This window comes from Carassius gibelio, chromosome B5 (genome assembly GCF_023724105.1).
Source record: "Carassius gibelio isolate Cgi1373 ecotype wild population from Czech Republic chromosome B5, carGib1.2-hapl.c, whole genome shotgun sequence".
NCBI classification, from domain to species: Eukaryota; Metazoa; Chordata; class Actinopteri; order Cypriniformes; family Cyprinidae; genus Carassius; species Carassius gibelio.
In genome coordinates, this window is record NC_068400.1 from 34,114,442 (window position 1) to 34,132,248 (window position 17,807).

Here is a 17,807-nt window from a genome sequence, read left to right on the forward strand (position 1 = left end):
TCTTACGTTTTCAATCAGATTAGATTTCAATAAAAAGCCAGAAAGTCTTTGTAAGGGACGTATTTAGGGAAACAAGGATATAAGGATATTTTCAGGCAGTAGGAGAGAGAGCACTGGGGGAGTGGCTTCTGTTGTCAAGGACAACAGCATCAACACATAGCGTGGTGACCACACACACCCGCACCCTCCCACACAGACACACACACTCTCTCAGAGAAAGCCAACGAATGCGTCTGCATGTCTGAGTAAGTCAGTGAATCGATTCTTCCTCCAGTGGACCGAGCCAGACAGCAGCATATACCCAATTGAAGAGTGCCTCTCCTGGGCTCCAGTGGTGCTCAGAGCCAGTTGATTCCACAAGGGAACCACAGACACTGGCAGGAGGACTGGAGGAGGTGGAGGAAAGGGGAGGAGGGACGCCGGTTAACTGATTAAAGCCCTCTCTGTTTCTCTCTCTCTTTCATTCCCTCTGAGTGAGGAGAGACAACTCTAGGCACTGCATGCTGTAATCACATTGCTTCTGTGTAATTTGCTCCTCTCAATTACTTGTCCTTCCTCCCTTATTTTTGTCTTATTTATTTATTTTTTTACACTGCTGCAGTCTGGAGAAAAGGCAGAGCACGATTTAAAAGGACTTGTGGGTCTCTTGTGCTGCCTCCTTCTTTCTCTCTCTCTCCTTCTTTCTCTGTCTTTTTTTAAATGTAAGTGGAAGGTGGGATTGGGGGGAGTGGGGATAAACCGTTGTGGCCAGCTGGAGAGATGGGCAAGTCCAACAGCAAACTAAAGCCTGAGGTAGTGGAAGAGCTGTGCAGAAAGACCTACTGTGAGTATTCCTATTTAGTCCTTTCTTCCATGTCTAGTGCCTTTTTTGTGCTGGTTAATTGCAAGTTATAATTATTCGCCCTATTATTTTCCTTCTCTGTGGAAACAAGCCTGCTATAGTATTTACTTTAAAACCATCTTCCATAAAGTTGCAATTGGCTTAAGTATAAGCGGAATGTAACCAAGCTTTTGTACTGCACTATTGATTCTGTTTATTTGTGTGTGTGTGTGTGTGTGTGTGTGTCTTACCTGCCTGCTTATGAACGATTATGTTAGCTTTGAATTGAATGTGATCATCATTTCGTCTCAGGGGTCGTTGATTCTCCTCTGTCACTAATCATAAAATCATTAAGCATGTTTTGACTGGCTTGCATCTCTGTTGCGAGAAGATAAGGTGCCTACATGAACAGCTGGCAGCAACTCACATGTCGATTGTCGAGTCAATAAGGTGTGGAGCTAACTGCAAATTGTGTTGCAACAATCCTTCCCTGAGGTGGAGAAAGAATATTAGCATTATCATTATCACATCAACTGGCTTCGACTTGATTTAGATTGCTGAAATGAGATGAAGCTTTGAGACCATGTTAATGCTGCGTATTAATCACAGTGAGAAATATGTGAAGCAAATTTTAGAGGGGAAGGTAGAACAGCGATCATAATTATGACAGAATTAGGTCTACATGACTAGATTAGCAAACTGTTTAAGTGACCATTGTTTTGTTTTAGTGTAGAAGACTTTGTTTATTTCATTTACATTCATATGTATACAAACACATGGAAATGCAAGCAGAAGCAAAGAGGTTTCGTTATTTGTTGCCATCACACAGTGTGCAGTATTTTTCACACTATGCCATAATTAAGGATATTTAGATTTTCTTCATGACTTATGTTTCTAATAAGTCACAAATAAACACAAAAAAAACACAACACAGATGTCTCCCTGAAATCCTGAAGAATTCAACCAATCCGATGATGACTTCGACACTCCTGAAGTGTTTTCACTTTTGTGTCCCATACGCCTCAGACGTTTACCCAACGGTCCGTGGGCGTGACGTCTGAGGCTGAGACTAGGTAACCTCTGACCTGTAAATTCCGTATCACAAAGACATTTGACCAGTAATGGATTTAAATGTCACAGGTTGACCTCTTGGCTCAATACAAAAACACAAATTCCATCTGCATTGCAGTGTTGCAGCAAAGTGCAGTGGATATATTTATAACTTAAGGTATGTTTTATAATTTGTAACTGATCATTTATTACAACTTAATTTCTGGAGAGTGACCTCATGTTCTGCTCTCCATATTTTTTCTTAATTTGCTTGGCTTATATTATTTTATAATCATCATTTATTCACTTATATGTTGTTTTTTTAAAGAAAGAAAACCATTTGTAACAACATGGAGAGTGAGCACATGGTGACAGATCTATCCCTTTATGTTTGTGAGTTATCTATCAAACTGGATTCTTGTTTTTGTTGTTACTATAGTGATAGTTAATTAATTACTTTTTAGGTCTACCTTTTAATGTATCAGTTCTCTGGGACATTATCAAAGAGCCACCTGCTACAAGTAGGTAACTTATTTACTATGTACTACTTTAAACTTCAGTGGAATTTAAGCACATTCTGAGCGGAAGTGAACCGTTCATGTTTAATGAGCATCCTCAGAGGTTGGATTTTGTGCACAGTGGGGGGTAAAGCAGGGCTGTAAGGAAATAATTTCCTGCTCCTTTGCTGCAGGGTTATATCAGAGTGTGAGCAGTTGAGCAGAAATCCAACAGACTTTCAATGAGACGATGTCTGCAATAGAACCCAAACATCAAAGATTCATGTCAGTCACAATTCAGAAAACAAGTGTTTTGATGCATTGGTCATGTAAATGACCTGAAGATGTGTGTGTGTGTGTGTGTCAATTGTTATTTATTTATTTATTTTTACTATGAGAAATCAGTTGAAAGTTTACTGTGAACTATTTCAACACTCTTTCTTCTTTCTATGCAGTGAGCTAGTGTGATCACACCAATTAGTACAATTTTGCAATTTTAGGGATGTAAACCTAATGTCATATCATGGAATTCAAAGTGTGCCCAGGAAGAATCAGGTTTGAGTTGAATGTTTCTCTGTGGTCTCTGTGACTGATTCTTTTATATTGAGCTGATGAACAGGATGACCTAATGAGCAAATAAAAAATGGATGCCTGCATCCTATTTTACTTCTGTAATGTGAAATTATGTGTAAAATAGGATATTCAGTAAGGAAAAATATATGGTGAGACTTGATTTTGGAATTGATTGGTTTGTAAAAAAAAAAGTGGGTGTTAAATGCGACATTCAGCCAGACTATTTGCTAGAATGTCATTTGGCTATTGGTTAACATTATCCAATAGCCTGCATGGACAAAGTGATGTCAGCAGAAATGGAAAGTTGTATCAGTTTTTGAAAACTATTTTTTTTTTACTACATTTAACTATAAAAAATGTGCAAAATGATTTGCTTCCATTTAAGCAAATGAATGCATTTTCTTTTCCGGACCAGGATTGTGCATTAAGAAAGTAAACAGGGCCAGTTTTTATTTCATGTTCAAGTTAGCATGAATGGAATAACATTTTTCAGATTTTCAAAGTGATATTATTGGTCTAATTGTGAACAATTCATCCATGTTTATTCTTGCCCCTTTCTTACAATCAAATGCAAGCGAACATTCAAAACGTCCTCCATCCAGTCAACAACCAAACAACAGAATCAAGTCCCTGTCCTATATTATTTCTTTTTGTTACTTCAATTCCATTATAATTTTAAAGGCATACCCGATGATTTACTCACCCTTAAGCCATCATATGTGTTTATGACTTATTCGGATTATAACACCGATTTTATTCGTCTGAAAGAAAAAGTTATATACACCTGGGATGGCTTGAGGGTGTGTAAATAAGATAATTTTCATTTTTCGGGTGAACTATCCTTTTAAGCAATTGATAAAGTTCTTTGCTCCCCAGTCATTAAAATAAATAGTGTACATTAAACACATCATGTAACAAACCTTTCTTGCAGAAAGTATGCATTTCACATACACAAATATAATTTTTTTTTTTACATATAGAGAATTAAGCATGAAGCATTGAAATATTTGCATTGCGGGAACAGCTTTATGTACACACACAGAAACAAACAAGCAATCTGTAATTAGCCATTAATAGGTCTTGTCGCCTCTCTTTTCTCTCTCCTTCTGTTCCCACATCCTTCTTCAGTTTTTCCTCCTCTCCAGTCCTTGTCTTTACTCTTTCAGCCTGTTTGCAGCTTGTCTCTTCTTGTTCTCTCTGCCTAGTGTCTACACTGTCTGTTCCACTCTCCTCTCAATCTGTGTGTCATTATCACTAGTTTCACATCAGCCATGTTCATCCTCTCCCCTTCTCTCATCCAGAAATGTAACCTTTGGTCTCTCTAGATTGATTCCCTTGTATAATTGCAGACCGGCAGCTGTCGATTTGGCATAACACATCCACAAGCTGTCTGTAATATCATAATATTTTACTCAGATTGTTTGTTTTTGTCATCAATTCGCACACTCTGTTCAGTTCTAGTTCATGTTTTATGGTCACCATGACGATGAGTTATCCACTGATCCAGTAAAGACTGCTAGTACATCTTCCACTGCTTCAATAAGAAGATACATTTAAACTACTAATTAAGATACTAATTAAACACACATAAAACAGCTAATCAAGGTCTTCAGAATCCCTGGCTGTGTATGAAATTGCTCCCTTTACCCTAAAGCACAAAGTATGCTTTGTTTTTGTATGTGTGCGCTAGCACATGCGTACAGTCGAACATGTAGCCTTTCAAAGTAGGCCGTGAACGCGGGCAGTTGACACATGTGCTTTTGAAAGCTTCATCCATGTCTAGTGTCTGGTCTATTTTTCACCATATTTTATGGCCAAAAAAATAAATAAATGTCCCTCTCGCTCAGAAGCGCTTGTCAATGTGGACATCTGTTGTTGCGGTGTCTGTTATTTTGTTGTTGGTGTTCTGTCTGTTTTCCCTTCTGTTTCATTTTCTATTGTGAAACAACACCCTGGAACAGTGTTGCCACCTTGTGGAACAACTGATTACTGCAAAACAAATTCAATGTGCATGTGCGACCTGCGTGTAGAAAGTACACACAGTTAAAAAAAAAATCGGGGTGTGTGCATACTGTTCTGATGAGAAATTCTCTCACATATGCATAAAAAGTGAAGAATACTTTGGGCTTTAAATAGTGAACTATTTGAGGGGACAGCCATTTTTAATGGTGGACATTATCAAATGCACTCATTCTTTACCATAACACACTTCAATAATGTGTGTACAACTGATTTACACTCAATAACTAGTCAATACCCAATAATGCACTGCGAGGGTCATGCCGAATGAATTCACACGTCTTGCCAGAAGATAGCGCCTGCAGCTGAATCATTCATACATTTACCAAACTGCTTTTCCAATGTGGTTACTGCTGAATATCATACAGGTATTAATTTCTTTTTAAATTAACATTTAATAGTTTCAAATGATTATTAAATGGCAATAACAAATTACACAGCAGCTCCAAATTCAAATTAGCTCACTCCTTTTCATTCACTTCTTCAACTGGATTATATTAGTGGACTAATGTAGGGAATGGTCAATTTGGGTATGGTGTCAATGTCAACGGTCGCCGTGATTATGCCAAGTAATATATGTTCCTGGATCAACATATTTTGTTGTCAAGGATGTTGATCCAGGAATATGTTGCACTTGGTGAAATCATGGTCACTCAATGTCAACAGCCAGTAGAAACATCATTGAAGCTGGTTGAAACTAAACTCAGCGGGACGTTGTCCCTCCGGGTGCACGATTGGACACCCCTAGACCAACACAAACATTCACATGTCAAAAATGTGCCGTTTTGTTTTTCACAAAGAGGGTTCTAATTGTTTTTCTGTCACACTGCATAGAAAATTGAACACATGCATATAGGTATGTTTTTAAAAGAAGGCATCTGGTGATCCTGAAAGAGATAGACAGGATAACTCACTGGTGATGATGGCAACCAGGTCTGTCAGCAGGTCTGAAGTCTCCAGCAGAGCCTCTTCCCTTCCCTGCCTTCACATTGAGTTTATGTCCACAAATAAGGTTAATCAAATATCACAGTGGGTGGCCCAGGGTAGAGGCACTACAGCAGACGTGATGTGGAGGGAGATTTACCGAGAGTCTGCTTCACAGAATGTAGTCCACACAGGCAGCCTGGAAGGGGATGTCCTCTGATTCACGTAATCAGCAATGCACTGCAGTTAGCTCTCGATTTATGAGGTGTTCCTATTGATAAATTGACCAATTTTCAGTGTATATTGCTCAATTTAGTCACAAACACTGTGTGTTCCTAGTGTACTCTTTTGTTAGGAGGCTGTTTTGTAATTCTTATTGGTGAACTGAGGAGAGCACTGCAATCATTAATTTTATGTTCCAGGTGTTTTAAAGGCATTGTGTTTTATAATCTTTCTCAGCATGGGATTTTGTAAGGTGGCCTTGTTTTACCACTGCCTGCCGCTGTTTGGGTCCCCTTTTGGGCTTATATCAGTTTGAAAGCTGTAGAAAAAAATGTCTGATTTAGTTTTTATGGGTGACTTCAGGTGAAACTGTCATCTTCAGAGAACTTCCAATACACAGGAAAGTGGAAAAATGCCCATGACCAGAAGCTGTCCAATTACTCTTCTACTGAATTTTTGTTGTTGTCTTGCATTCATGCATTTTCATAGGAGCAGGAAAACTTTCATTAGTCATTCATTTACCTAATTCTCACCTCCTGTTTTACCTCCTGGTAAGATCAAATATCCCTTATGAATCTGCTATGTGTCAGATGTAAGAAGGAAGGACATTTATAGTAGAAACTGGTGAAGTTTTCTCGGGACAGTCCAGCAATGTGCTTCAATGTTCCAATGAGATTTTAGGGGTTTCTATATATATTGGCCGATGTGGCTAGATGCAGCTGTGTCACTTCAGACTTAATGGGTTGGAGATCCTGAATCTATCTCTTATTTAATTATTATAAAAATTGTTCTTCTACAACAAAAAAACAACATTTATTAAAAGGTAAATGGGAGCAAGTCCACAAATAAAAAGAAGAAACTAACAAAACAAATGCCTGTGAATGGATTGAATGCAGAGGCTGCAGGATTAACATTAATTAAAAAAAAAAAAAATTAATAAGCCTCTTATGCTTAACAAGGCTGCAATAATTTAATGAGAGATACAGTATTATTACAAAATGTTATTACAAAAAGATGCATATGTTGTTTTCCCATAGGGGTCCAGGTAGTTTGCAGAATGATAAAGTTAATGTTGGGTACTAGGATTGACAGTATTTTGGGCAGAGGTGGGTAGTAACGAGTTACATTTACTTCGTTACATTTACTTGAGTAATTTTTAGGGGTAACTAATACTTTTCGGAGTATATTTAAAGATGGGTACTTTATACTCTTACTTGAGTAAATTTCTTGGGAAAAATCTGTACTTTTACTTCGTTACTGTAGGCGACGCCCCTCTCGTTACTTTATCTTGATGCAATAAATGTTATAAATGCTTCAGTTTATTCCAAACGCGCCATCTACTTTTCTCTGGTCAATGAGCGATGCACGCTAATGATTCGTTCTTTTGAGTCAATTCTGTTCAAAGGCTTGATCAAACCAATTGGCAAACGAGTGAATTGGTTCATGAATCAGTTTGAATGAGTCGTTCAGTTCCCTGCACCACGCGCTGAGCGTCTGAAGCGGTTCACAGTTGTAACGTTTAAGATCATCAGCAGCGTTGAAAACATGGATATGGATCTGCACTGAATTGAAAGCAAATCTGCAGGCTAGTATTTGCTTGTGATGGAGATCCTTATTAGATGAACACCGTGTGTGCTGTATACTGTTTAACAGGTAATAACTTGGGCTACAGTATATTCGATTACAGTCTACACGTTACCACTGTGATGGTAGTTTGTTGTACGTGTGTGGCTTATAACAGAGGGGAGTCAGTTGAATGCAGCTTCCAAAAGACAAAAAAAAAAAATAGCCGATTAAGATTTTATTAATTTTAATACAATCACACCGGTGCGAGTACGTTCAGCAAGTCATATCATCAGATCTGTGATCGATAGCTGGCGCTGAGCCAGAGGTAGATGCGTTTTTACAGAGTTGCGCATTATAACCAATCACACACGATTCTTTTGAATGCAATGGCCAATCAGAGGCGCTCAGATGAGTCATCGCTAAAATGCCGGTGCTTCCTTCACTCGCTCACTGACTGAATACCTCTTTCTGGCGAATGCTCTCGTCAGAAACAACAAAGTGCAGATGTGTGTACGAATCTATAATTAAGATATTGATTTCACAGTGTTAACAGTTTCAGTGATTTTAATGGGAGTTTCTGAGAGTGATTGAAATCTAGACTGACTGTGTGAAAATGATCTTTAATAATGTAAATGTTATTTGCTCTCTTTCTGAACAATGAAAGATTAGTAGCAAAATTTATATCACATTACCTTTCAATATTAAATTCACATTTAATATAAAGTAAGTCGTATTAAAAACATGTTATGGCATGAAACCTATATCTGTTACTTAAGTAAACAGACAGGGTTTTATGATAAATTGGAGTAAAGGCTGATGAAATATATAAATTTATACACGCACACATACATTACATACATTTAATCTATATATCTAAATAAAAATAGGCTCCGTATATATGACCCAAAGTAACTAGTAACTAACTACTTGAGTAGATTTTTTATCCGATACTCTTTTACTCTTACTCAAGTAACTATTCAAGACTAGTACTTTTACTTTTACTTGAGTAAATATTTCTAGAATTACTTTTACTTTTACTTGAGTAAAGTTTTTGGGTACTCTACCCACCTCTGATTTTGGGCATGTACTGTATACGGATTGGTTTATGGTTCATTTTAAGATATATGCACAAAAACACCTTTGTGTCAGTATCTTACATTCTAGTGTGTCTTCCAGTCATTTGAGTTATAAATCAGACTCTGACAGTGTACTGGCTCCCAAGGCGGTGGATTGTTCATTATTTTTAGCCTGTCTCTGTCTTTTGCTCTTGCCTTGCTCTTTAGCTGGTCTTAATTTGCTGCCACGGCCCACGATAGCTGACAGTGAGGGGGAGTGGTATTGTAGAATGAGTATAAGTGTCCTGCGGCGTGACGGACAGATTAGATGAGATGTTTAGAGGTATGTTGTGGGCTGGGTTTTTATGGATTTGAGGAGTATATTATCTTGAGTATCTTATTTATTCTGTTTTAAAGGAGGCTTCTCTTCGGGTGTTTTTCTCCCCTCTTTTGTTCTTTGTTGTGGCAGATGGAGAAGGATGTAGTAGCTGGAGTCATGTTGGTTCATATGCACTGATGAGACACATCTGTGTTACCATGTGCCCTCTCGTCTCCCTCTCCAGACATCTTTTTGCTGTACCACTGGAATTCTGTTACCCTTTAGTTACGTAAATATTTTAATCCTTTAAACATGTATTGTAATATTTGACTCCTTATTCAACTAGAGCTCTCTCTTCTTGTCAAGGTCTGTGTCAAATCCCTGTTTCAACAGTTCTCTTTCTCCTCCTCATCCATAATCAAAGACATTTTTAGCATCTTCATACAATTTATCTCCTTTCACCATTTATTTTTCCCCGTTCTACCTTTCGTTCTACATGGATGCACATCACTGACCTTGGTAATAACTACCATCCTACCCCAGACAAAGAGCTTTCTGTATGTGTACGTGTGTAAAGTGAAAAAGTGAAAGTGAAGTGACATTCAGCCAAGTATGGTGATCCATACTCAGAATTTGTGCTCTGCATTTAACCCATCCGAAATGCACACACACAGAGCAGTGAACACACACACACACTGTGAGCACACACCCGGAGCAGTGGGCAGCCATTTATGCTGCGGCGCCCGGGGAGCAGTTGGGGGTTCAATGCCTTGCTCAAGGGCACCTAAGTCGTGGTATTGAAGGTGGAGAGAGAACTGTACATGCACTCCCCCCACCCACAATTCCGTCCGGCCCGGGACTAGAACTCACAACCCTCCGATTGGGAGTCCTACCCTCTAACCATTAGGCCACGACTTCCCACGACTTCCGTGTGCAAACACAGTTGCAAACAGTACTTAAGAGTATTAAAATGTAAACACTGAACAAACACAAACCGCAATGACCATCTGAGTCAATGTCATACTGAGAATATCAGATCCAAAAATGCTAAAGTGTTGCATCTGCACAATCCTTCAATATAGCATCTCACTGGGGCATCTCAAGACATGCTGTTCAAAGATTTAAACATAAGAACTATGTACTTATGATGTATGTTTCTTTGGATAAAGCAAGATCTAATCATAAAAGGCCAAACGCATCCATCTAGCACATATGTACAAAAAAGCCTCTAAATTCATTTGATAAAAGTGCTGAATGAATACATAAAATGTATAACTGTATTTTCATTTACAGGTCCTTCCACTGTAGCACTGGATCTAAAAGTGTGTCTGCTCATGCGTATGTATGAGGAATAAATCTTTGTGGAAAAAGCTCTCTCGGCAATGGCTCAGAGGCTGTCAAATGTAGTGACAGTGTAGTGACAGGTCTGATGTTAGCTGTGTTGACATGGCAGTCTGCCTCTAAGCAGTGAGAGACAGCAACAGCAGATCTCCTGTCAGGTTTCCACGTTTCCCTTTCTCCATTCAGCTTCTCAGCAGCAATATGATGTTGGTTACAATGCCAATAATTCACTAATTCCCTGATCTGCTTGTCTGTCTGTCTGTCTTTCCATCTTAAAAAATACTTTTTTTCAGCAAGAAGGCATCCAATAGAGCACAGCTAAGCATAAAGACTACAATCTTTTTAATCGCAGATTTATATATAAATGAGGTGTTGTTTGTATGTGTTTGTGTGTGTGTGTGATTTTTTTTTAAACCTTTAAATAACACAATGCTAAACCATAATTCAAAGTTTTACTTTGCAAACTTTAATTTTTTTTTAAATTGCACTCATTTTTCTACAACATGAATCACATTTTATTTCTACTTCCTTAAAATTAAATTCAAATGGTACTTATACATCTCATTCACTACCTCGGGTCAGAAATTGATTTGGAACTTTATTCTGAGTTCAAATCTCAGTCATTACATTGGTCCTACAGCTAGACCAGAACCAAACCCACATTACCCAGCACAAACCAGCCTTACATGTGAAGTTTTCATTAACTGTAGATGCAACAAAATCTAACTATGTCTTGTCTTGTTCTGTCTACAGTTACAGAGAAAGAAGTTCAGCAATGGTAAGTGTGCTCTTTATGTCTTCTCTCTGTACCCATCCCTCTCCTCCTCTCTTTCCTCATCATGACTCATCATGACTACCTGAGAGATAAACTGTAATCGAATCTGCTAATGTTATTACACATATGTTTAAATGAAATTAAACTTTCCATCCTTTGCAATTCCCAATGTATTCTTCTTTGCCATATACTGAGTGTTTGGTTCTTGGGCAGGAAATCCTGCATGAGTGTGAATTCATGTGGTTGTGGTTTCACTATAAAAAAATGTAATGCGTGGTTGTAGTTTCAAACACCTCTCGTCTTTAACTCACTGACTGACTCATTTCGAGAATATCTGCCACCAAGGGAAGGGATGATGTTTTACTAAAGTACCACATCATTGTAGATATTCAGTGCGACTTCAGAGCACAAATTTGGGCTGTGTTGAATCTCTGTCCTTCCTCTGTTCTCCATCAATTCTTAACTTCACACGCCAACATCTATACTCCTCCTGGCTGCTCTATGCCTCTCATGCCAGATGGGGAACGTTTGACTCTAGGCACTCACTAGAGAAAGAGAGAAGGATGAAGAAAGAAATAGAGTGAAAGAGCAAGAAAAGAAGACAAAAAGGATGGAACAAAGAAGAGCAACTAACAATCCAGATAAAAAAATGGAGGCAGTCAAATAAAGTACTCAGAGGAAAGGGAAGAAAGTTTTCTGCTTTTCTAACATTTACAAAGGTGGCCCAGTCTTGTGTGACTGTTCAGAAAACCTTGTATTTTATATGCCAATCTCTTAGAGCAGGGCTATTCAAATCTCGCCCTGGAGGGCCAGTGCACTGCAGAGTTTAGCTCCAACCCTGATCAAACCTGCCTACCTGTGATTTTCTAATGATCCCAAAGAATTGATTAACAGGCTTAGGTGTGTTTGATTAGGGTTGGAGCTAAACTCTGAGGTGCACTGGCCCTCCAGGACAAGATTTGAATAGCCCTTACTTAGAGCAAGCCAATGAACACCCTATACCCTACCAAATCAGTGTGCATTAAGTAGAGCTTTAAGTTTAGATTATTGTCATGTAGGAAGAAAGAGAGCATTGAGCGATTTAAGAGATGTGATGAGAGCATTGTGTAAGAGATTGGTTGCTGGGGCAATAGTCAAGTTTAGAGGTCAGTATATGGAAAATTAATAAAATTTAAATCAGAACTGTTAAATAAACATAATTTAAGCAATTTTGTTTCTGAAACATTTGTGTGAACAATATATGATAGTAGTATATGGCAAATGATAGCATAAATTCCCAAAAAGTGTCCATCTGAAGAACTAGTTACATTTTTTCTCCTGATAACAGCTATTTAGTTTTGATTATTTAAAGGACTCAAGTTATTATTAAATTGTACTGCACATATGGTCATGTCAGTATTCTGTCATCAAGCTACTGTAAATCAGCATAATGTGAAAAATCATGCACAGCAAGCCCCTCTGAGGAGGTAATGAATGATTAGCTAATATAGTGCTTTTTAACTGCAACATACGCTGGAGAGTGTAATACTGATTGTGAGGGCCATTTTACAATGACTAAATATAGAAAATTGACTTTTCAGTGAGTGTCAGTGTTTTTAATTAACTTCTTTATTCCCCCCATGCTAGTAGCATTCAATATTTCATATAGTTAAGTTCACACACCTTGCAACTAGCAATTTGGGCCTCAAATTCTGAGAGAGATTTCTAGAATGAGGTCTGAAATGCAGAAACTAAACTGACATGCCTGGAAATTAATTTGCAATTGAAGACTGATGTGCCCTGTAATATCCTGGGCAACCATTTTGCCCTTTGCCCCAAATTGCTCGGAAATTATCTGCAATGATAGTCCTCAAGTTTGTCAGGGATCAATTAGCATAGAGAAAACAAACAGTGCTGAAGTGTTGTTTGTGAAAATGACAGGATAAAGTGACAGAGGTTTAATTTATCTTGAAATACCCTGACTACATTTTTCTGCAACACTGTTAGCAGTGCATTCGGGTGCTAACAGTTGGTTCAAGACTCTTTATCTGCACAAGGGGTTATGTACTGGAGGAAACATGTCGTGTGTTTTGGGTTTAGGTGGAGAAAAATAGCTATGCATACCTCTTCAAATGTTTCCCCCACCATGCACACACACTTTCCTTTCTACTGGCAATTTACACCATGTACCACGATCCTGCATAAACCATTGTAATATGTAGATTTGGTGTTCAAGAAACATTTTTTTTAAACCAATATTACAGTTGAAATTGTTAAAACAATTACTTTTTTTACGCAAATTTAATGCATCCTGGATAAATGTGACCCTGACCCAAGACTTGAATAATAGTGTAAATTTGTGTGTTCTTCTATAATCTAATTCAGAACAGTCTTTCTTTTCTTCAGTTGTGCTGCCTCACGCCTATCTTTTTTATTTTTCCTGTCTGTGTGGCAGGTATAAGGGTTTTATCAAAGACTGCCCCAGTGGTCAGTTGGACGCAGTTGGCTTTCAGAAGATCTACAAGCAGTTCTTCCCCTTCGGTGATCCCACCAAATTTGCTACTTTTGTCTTCAATGTCTTTGACGAAAACAAGGTAAGGAGGCTAAAAATAGGGAAAAGTCAATAAAAATAAAAGCACTGTTACTTTAAACCTACTGGGTCTTTTTAAAGTTGCAGTTTACCAAGAAATGTTTTGATTCATCATCTTCACTGAGTTGGAAAATTGTCATCACTAGAATCTCTCCCCGAAGAACTGTTTGGCTGAATATCAAAATAACATGTTTAAACACTCCATTCACTTTCATTTACTCAGTGACAAGACATTATGTCTTTCCATTTTAGTTTTAGATATGCAGCTTAAACAGATTTGACGAATGTACTTTTTTTTTTTTTTTTTTTTTGGTAGAACAATTTGCTGTCAAAGTCTGAGCAAAATGATGATGCATTTAGAAGCTTTATAAGAGAATTTGACACACAAGAAACTGTGTGTGTGTGAGAGTCAGACATTGCTGGTCTGATGCCCCTGTAGACTATTCTCACTGGGACTGTCTGCTACAGTCACATCTTTAGACACACTTCCAAATCACTGTCAGAATGATATTTTCAATGTGTTAAACCTTCTGTGAGGTGGTACTGAACACAGGTAAGATAACATCTTTCCCTGCTGCTGTCTGCAGTTTTTTGCTGTGTCACTCTGCAGTTGTTTGCCCTCTTTGGTGTCTCTTTCATCTCAGTTTGGTGTGAGGCTGTGACAAAGCAGTATAAAATCAACCCTTTTTGTCACTTCTTTAGATTCCTTTTTACACTTTACCCATCAGTTCTCATGCTTTTTTTCTCTTGTGTATCCACAGGATGGACGCATTGAGTTCGCCGAGTTTATTCAAGCTCTGTCTGTCACATCCAGAGGGACACTAGATGAAAAACTCAGATGTAAAACCAGAATTCCTTTATATATCTCATAATATTAGTACATCAATGCATCAAATGTTCCTTATTTGTGCAGCAGATATGTATTCATTTATCTGTCTCAGGAAGGGACATTTGAGAACAGATCTTACCCACAGCGAATGTGCTACTTAAAATTAAGACTTGGTAGACTTTTTCAGATCATTTATTTTCTCATCATGATTAATGCAAAGATGAGAATGTGAAAATAAACAGTAGAATAGTTTATATCCTACACTTATTCTCCACTCATTGGAAGATACTACAGAGAGAGACTTTTCTTAATGTGCTGGTTTGTTATTGCTGTCACAGGGGCCTTTAAACTTTACGATCTTGATAATGATGGCTTCATAACCCGAGATGAGATGCTGAACATTGTGGATGCCATCTACCAGATGGTGGTGAGTCTTTTGCTTCTCACTGAACCGTAGCTTTCTGTTTCTATTGAGTTAATGAAAGGGCTTTCTTGGAAGGCCAACATGGTGTTTATTGTAAGCCTAAACTCAAAAAAATTATTATGAAGGTCTGTCAAATTGATAAAGAGACTGCAGTGGATATCTTTATAAAACACTGGCTTCCAGGAAGCTTAATTGCATTGGATGCCTTTTTTATTACACAAGACATTTTCTTGCTGCTCTGATCATATATAATTGGTATATTTAACTGTGTGGTAAAAGTTATGTAAGTTAACCATTCGTTCTATAAGAACGAGACATTTTCAGTAGATTTAGCTTTTTGTACCTCCATTTTCTGTCAACCAAATACATTTATGTTAAACTGGTATATTAAATAAGAAACACACTAGTAATCTTACATATTAAACATCTTACATATTGTGCATCTCTGCAGCAGACTATTTTAAATACGCTAAGAGTATGGGGAAAAGGGTAACTTTACAGTGAGGTTTTTCACATGAACTAATCATAAAAATACTTGTAAAGCATTAATCTTGCAAATTAGTATGGACACTAACGTTGTGTTAGATAACTTCAGTTACTGTTAAACTGAACTAACCAATGCTAAGCAATAGTATTTTCATAAATGAACTTTAAATTAATTTAATTTATTAATGATACCAAATACATTATACATTAAATTGACATATAACTACTATAAAGTTCCATTAACATACAGCAGAACACTCAGTTGGCTGTTACAAAAACGTGTTTGACTTTATCTGAAGTGGAAAAACATATAAATAACAACATTTATATTTATTTTCCACCTGATAAACTACAAACACAAATGATGTGTTTCCGACTGTGGTTGTTTCTTATCCTGCTATCAGAAGCCAGGAGTATAGGTATGTCCCAATAATGTATGCCTGATTTATATCTTGCAGGGGAACACAGTGGAGTTACCGGAGGAGGAAAACACACCAGAAAAGCGAGTCGACCGCATCTTTGCTATGATGGATAAGGTGAACTCTGGGCATTTATTTACTGTACTTATTGTCTTCTGCTGCTTCATTGTTCTCATGCACATTACTTTCAGAAATGGTTGACTGTATAAAAATAAATATGGAAAATGTACTGCATTTATAGTAAATTGCAATAACTCTTTTTTTTTTGTCATCAACAACATTTCAAACCCATGACATCCCACGACTGAATATTCATAGCTGTAGGTTCAATACTAATGGCTTATTTCTGCTGTGATTGAAACACAGAAGGCTTGCCACATGAAAGATTTAAAATAGAAGCTCTATTGCACTGCATCTATAGAGTACATCGAAAAGCTTTGAAAAAATTGCCTTTGAAAGCACTGAGCTCTAAAGAGAAAGAAGAGATTTGAATGCATCACTAAAACCTGTCTTTCAACTTGATTCCCTGCATTTCTTCCACCAAAAACTGTATGTACCTAATACAATTATGTGTGAAAACAGTGACATGACTTATGACTAATTGTCTTCCTTTTGTCAACAGAATGCAGATGGGATGTTGACTCTGCAGGAGTTTCAGGAGGGCTCCAAGGCAGACCCCTCTATTGTACAGGCACTCTCCCTTTATGACGGTCTGGTGTAAGCCCATCATAAAGTGCCATTCAGTGAGTTCCATTTCTCATTTTCCCAAATGCTGATAGCTATATACCATCCTGCTGACTACAGTGAATATTCTAAATGTGCACATCAGTGTAAATTTAGTATTATTTATATACTGTTCTTTATTAATTTGGGTTAGCTTTTACTTTTACTTTCTGGTTTTAATCTACTTCAGTTCTGTGTTTTTGTATTTATCTACAGTATATAGCTACGATTAATTTTTTTTTCAGTTTTAGTAATTTTAGTACTTCAACCTAATCGTATTTATTTCAGTTTGTTGCTAATGCATATTTTTTTATTTATTTAGTTGAAGTGTTTCATCTAATACTAATATTTTATTTTATTTTAGCTTAATTTCAAATACTTAAAATAGTTGATGATAATTACCACAATTCATTATTCATTCACCCACTCAGTTTAAATGTAATGTTTTTCATTCCTATCTATACACTAGGTAATCAATACAGCCCATTTATGTCATCCTGCTGGCACAGTGAGAGGAAAGCTGACCTGTCACCAATCTCTTGGACCTGCCAACATGAAGGTGCATTGTGGGTGCTGTTCTTAAGAGGGGTCAGCTGTCAATCACTCATCTCCATTGTTCCTGGAAAATCTGCTCAAGACAACATAAAGCCATGCAGAACTCATTTGGGATGAGTGATGAACAGTAAAAGAACCTTTTTGTGAAGAAGGAGAGACACTCATGTAGACAGTGATTTTGAAGGCATCCACATCAGTGTTATTAAATATAAAACTCAAATATTCTAAACACCATTGAATGAGTTCCTTATAGCTGTGGACATTGTCCTAGGATGGACCTAGCTGGATTTTGGTCTATCCTTCATTACATGATGAACAGAGATGCAGTTGCATCATTCCACAGAGCTTCAGCAAACACTGGCATTGAACAACATGCATTTAGTTGTATTTATTTATATGACCTTTCTTGTAAATTAGCAATCTTCAACAATAAACAAAAAACGTATAAATCTCCATATAAATCTCATGCTTACTCTTAAGACTTGACCGTTAATGTCTGACAGCCATTATATATTACACTGAGACTGTAACTACTCACATGCCACTGCTTTGCTTGACCTGTAGGCAGTCTCACAGTACACCTTGTGATGAAGAATGCAAATATTCTACAGTTTTGCATATTACTGTCATGACGATGTAGA

The 17,807-nt window shown here is 37.4% G+C and overlaps 1 protein-coding gene across 1 annotated transcript; it reads left to right on the top strand.

Annotated features, from left to right (window-relative positions):
- Positions 1–202: 202 nt before the first annotated feature.
- ncs1a (neuronal calcium sensor 1a) lies at positions 203–17,627 on the top strand. Its single transcript, XM_052555352.1, has 8 exons — positions 203–823; positions 11,140–11,164; positions 13,596–13,734; positions 14,492–14,570; positions 14,898–14,986; positions 15,928–16,005; positions 16,511–16,631; positions 17,081–17,627. The coding sequence occupies exons 1-7, from the start codon at positions 760–762 to the stop codon at positions 16,607–16,609; spliced, it is 573 nt and encodes a 190-aa protein (XP_052411312.1). The 5' UTR covers positions 203–759; the 3' UTR covers positions 16,610–16,631; positions 17,081–17,627.
- Positions 17,628–17,807: the final 180 nt, after the last annotated feature.

Excerpts from the sequence above, each read along its gene's own strand:
- ncs1a (XM_052555352.1), top strand. The coding sequence starts at position 760 with ATGGGCAAGTCCAACAGCAAACTAAAGCCTGAGGTAGTGGAAGAGCTG. Across the intron at positions 11,165-13,595 it reads GAGAAAGAAGTTCAGCAATG|GTATAAGGGTTTTATCAAAG; the intron begins GTAAGTGTGCTC and ends TCTGTGTGGCAG. Across the intron at positions 13,735-14,491 it reads ATGTCTTTGACGAAAACAAG|GATGGACGCATTGAGTTCGC; the intron begins GTAAGGAGGCTA and ends GTGTATCCACAG.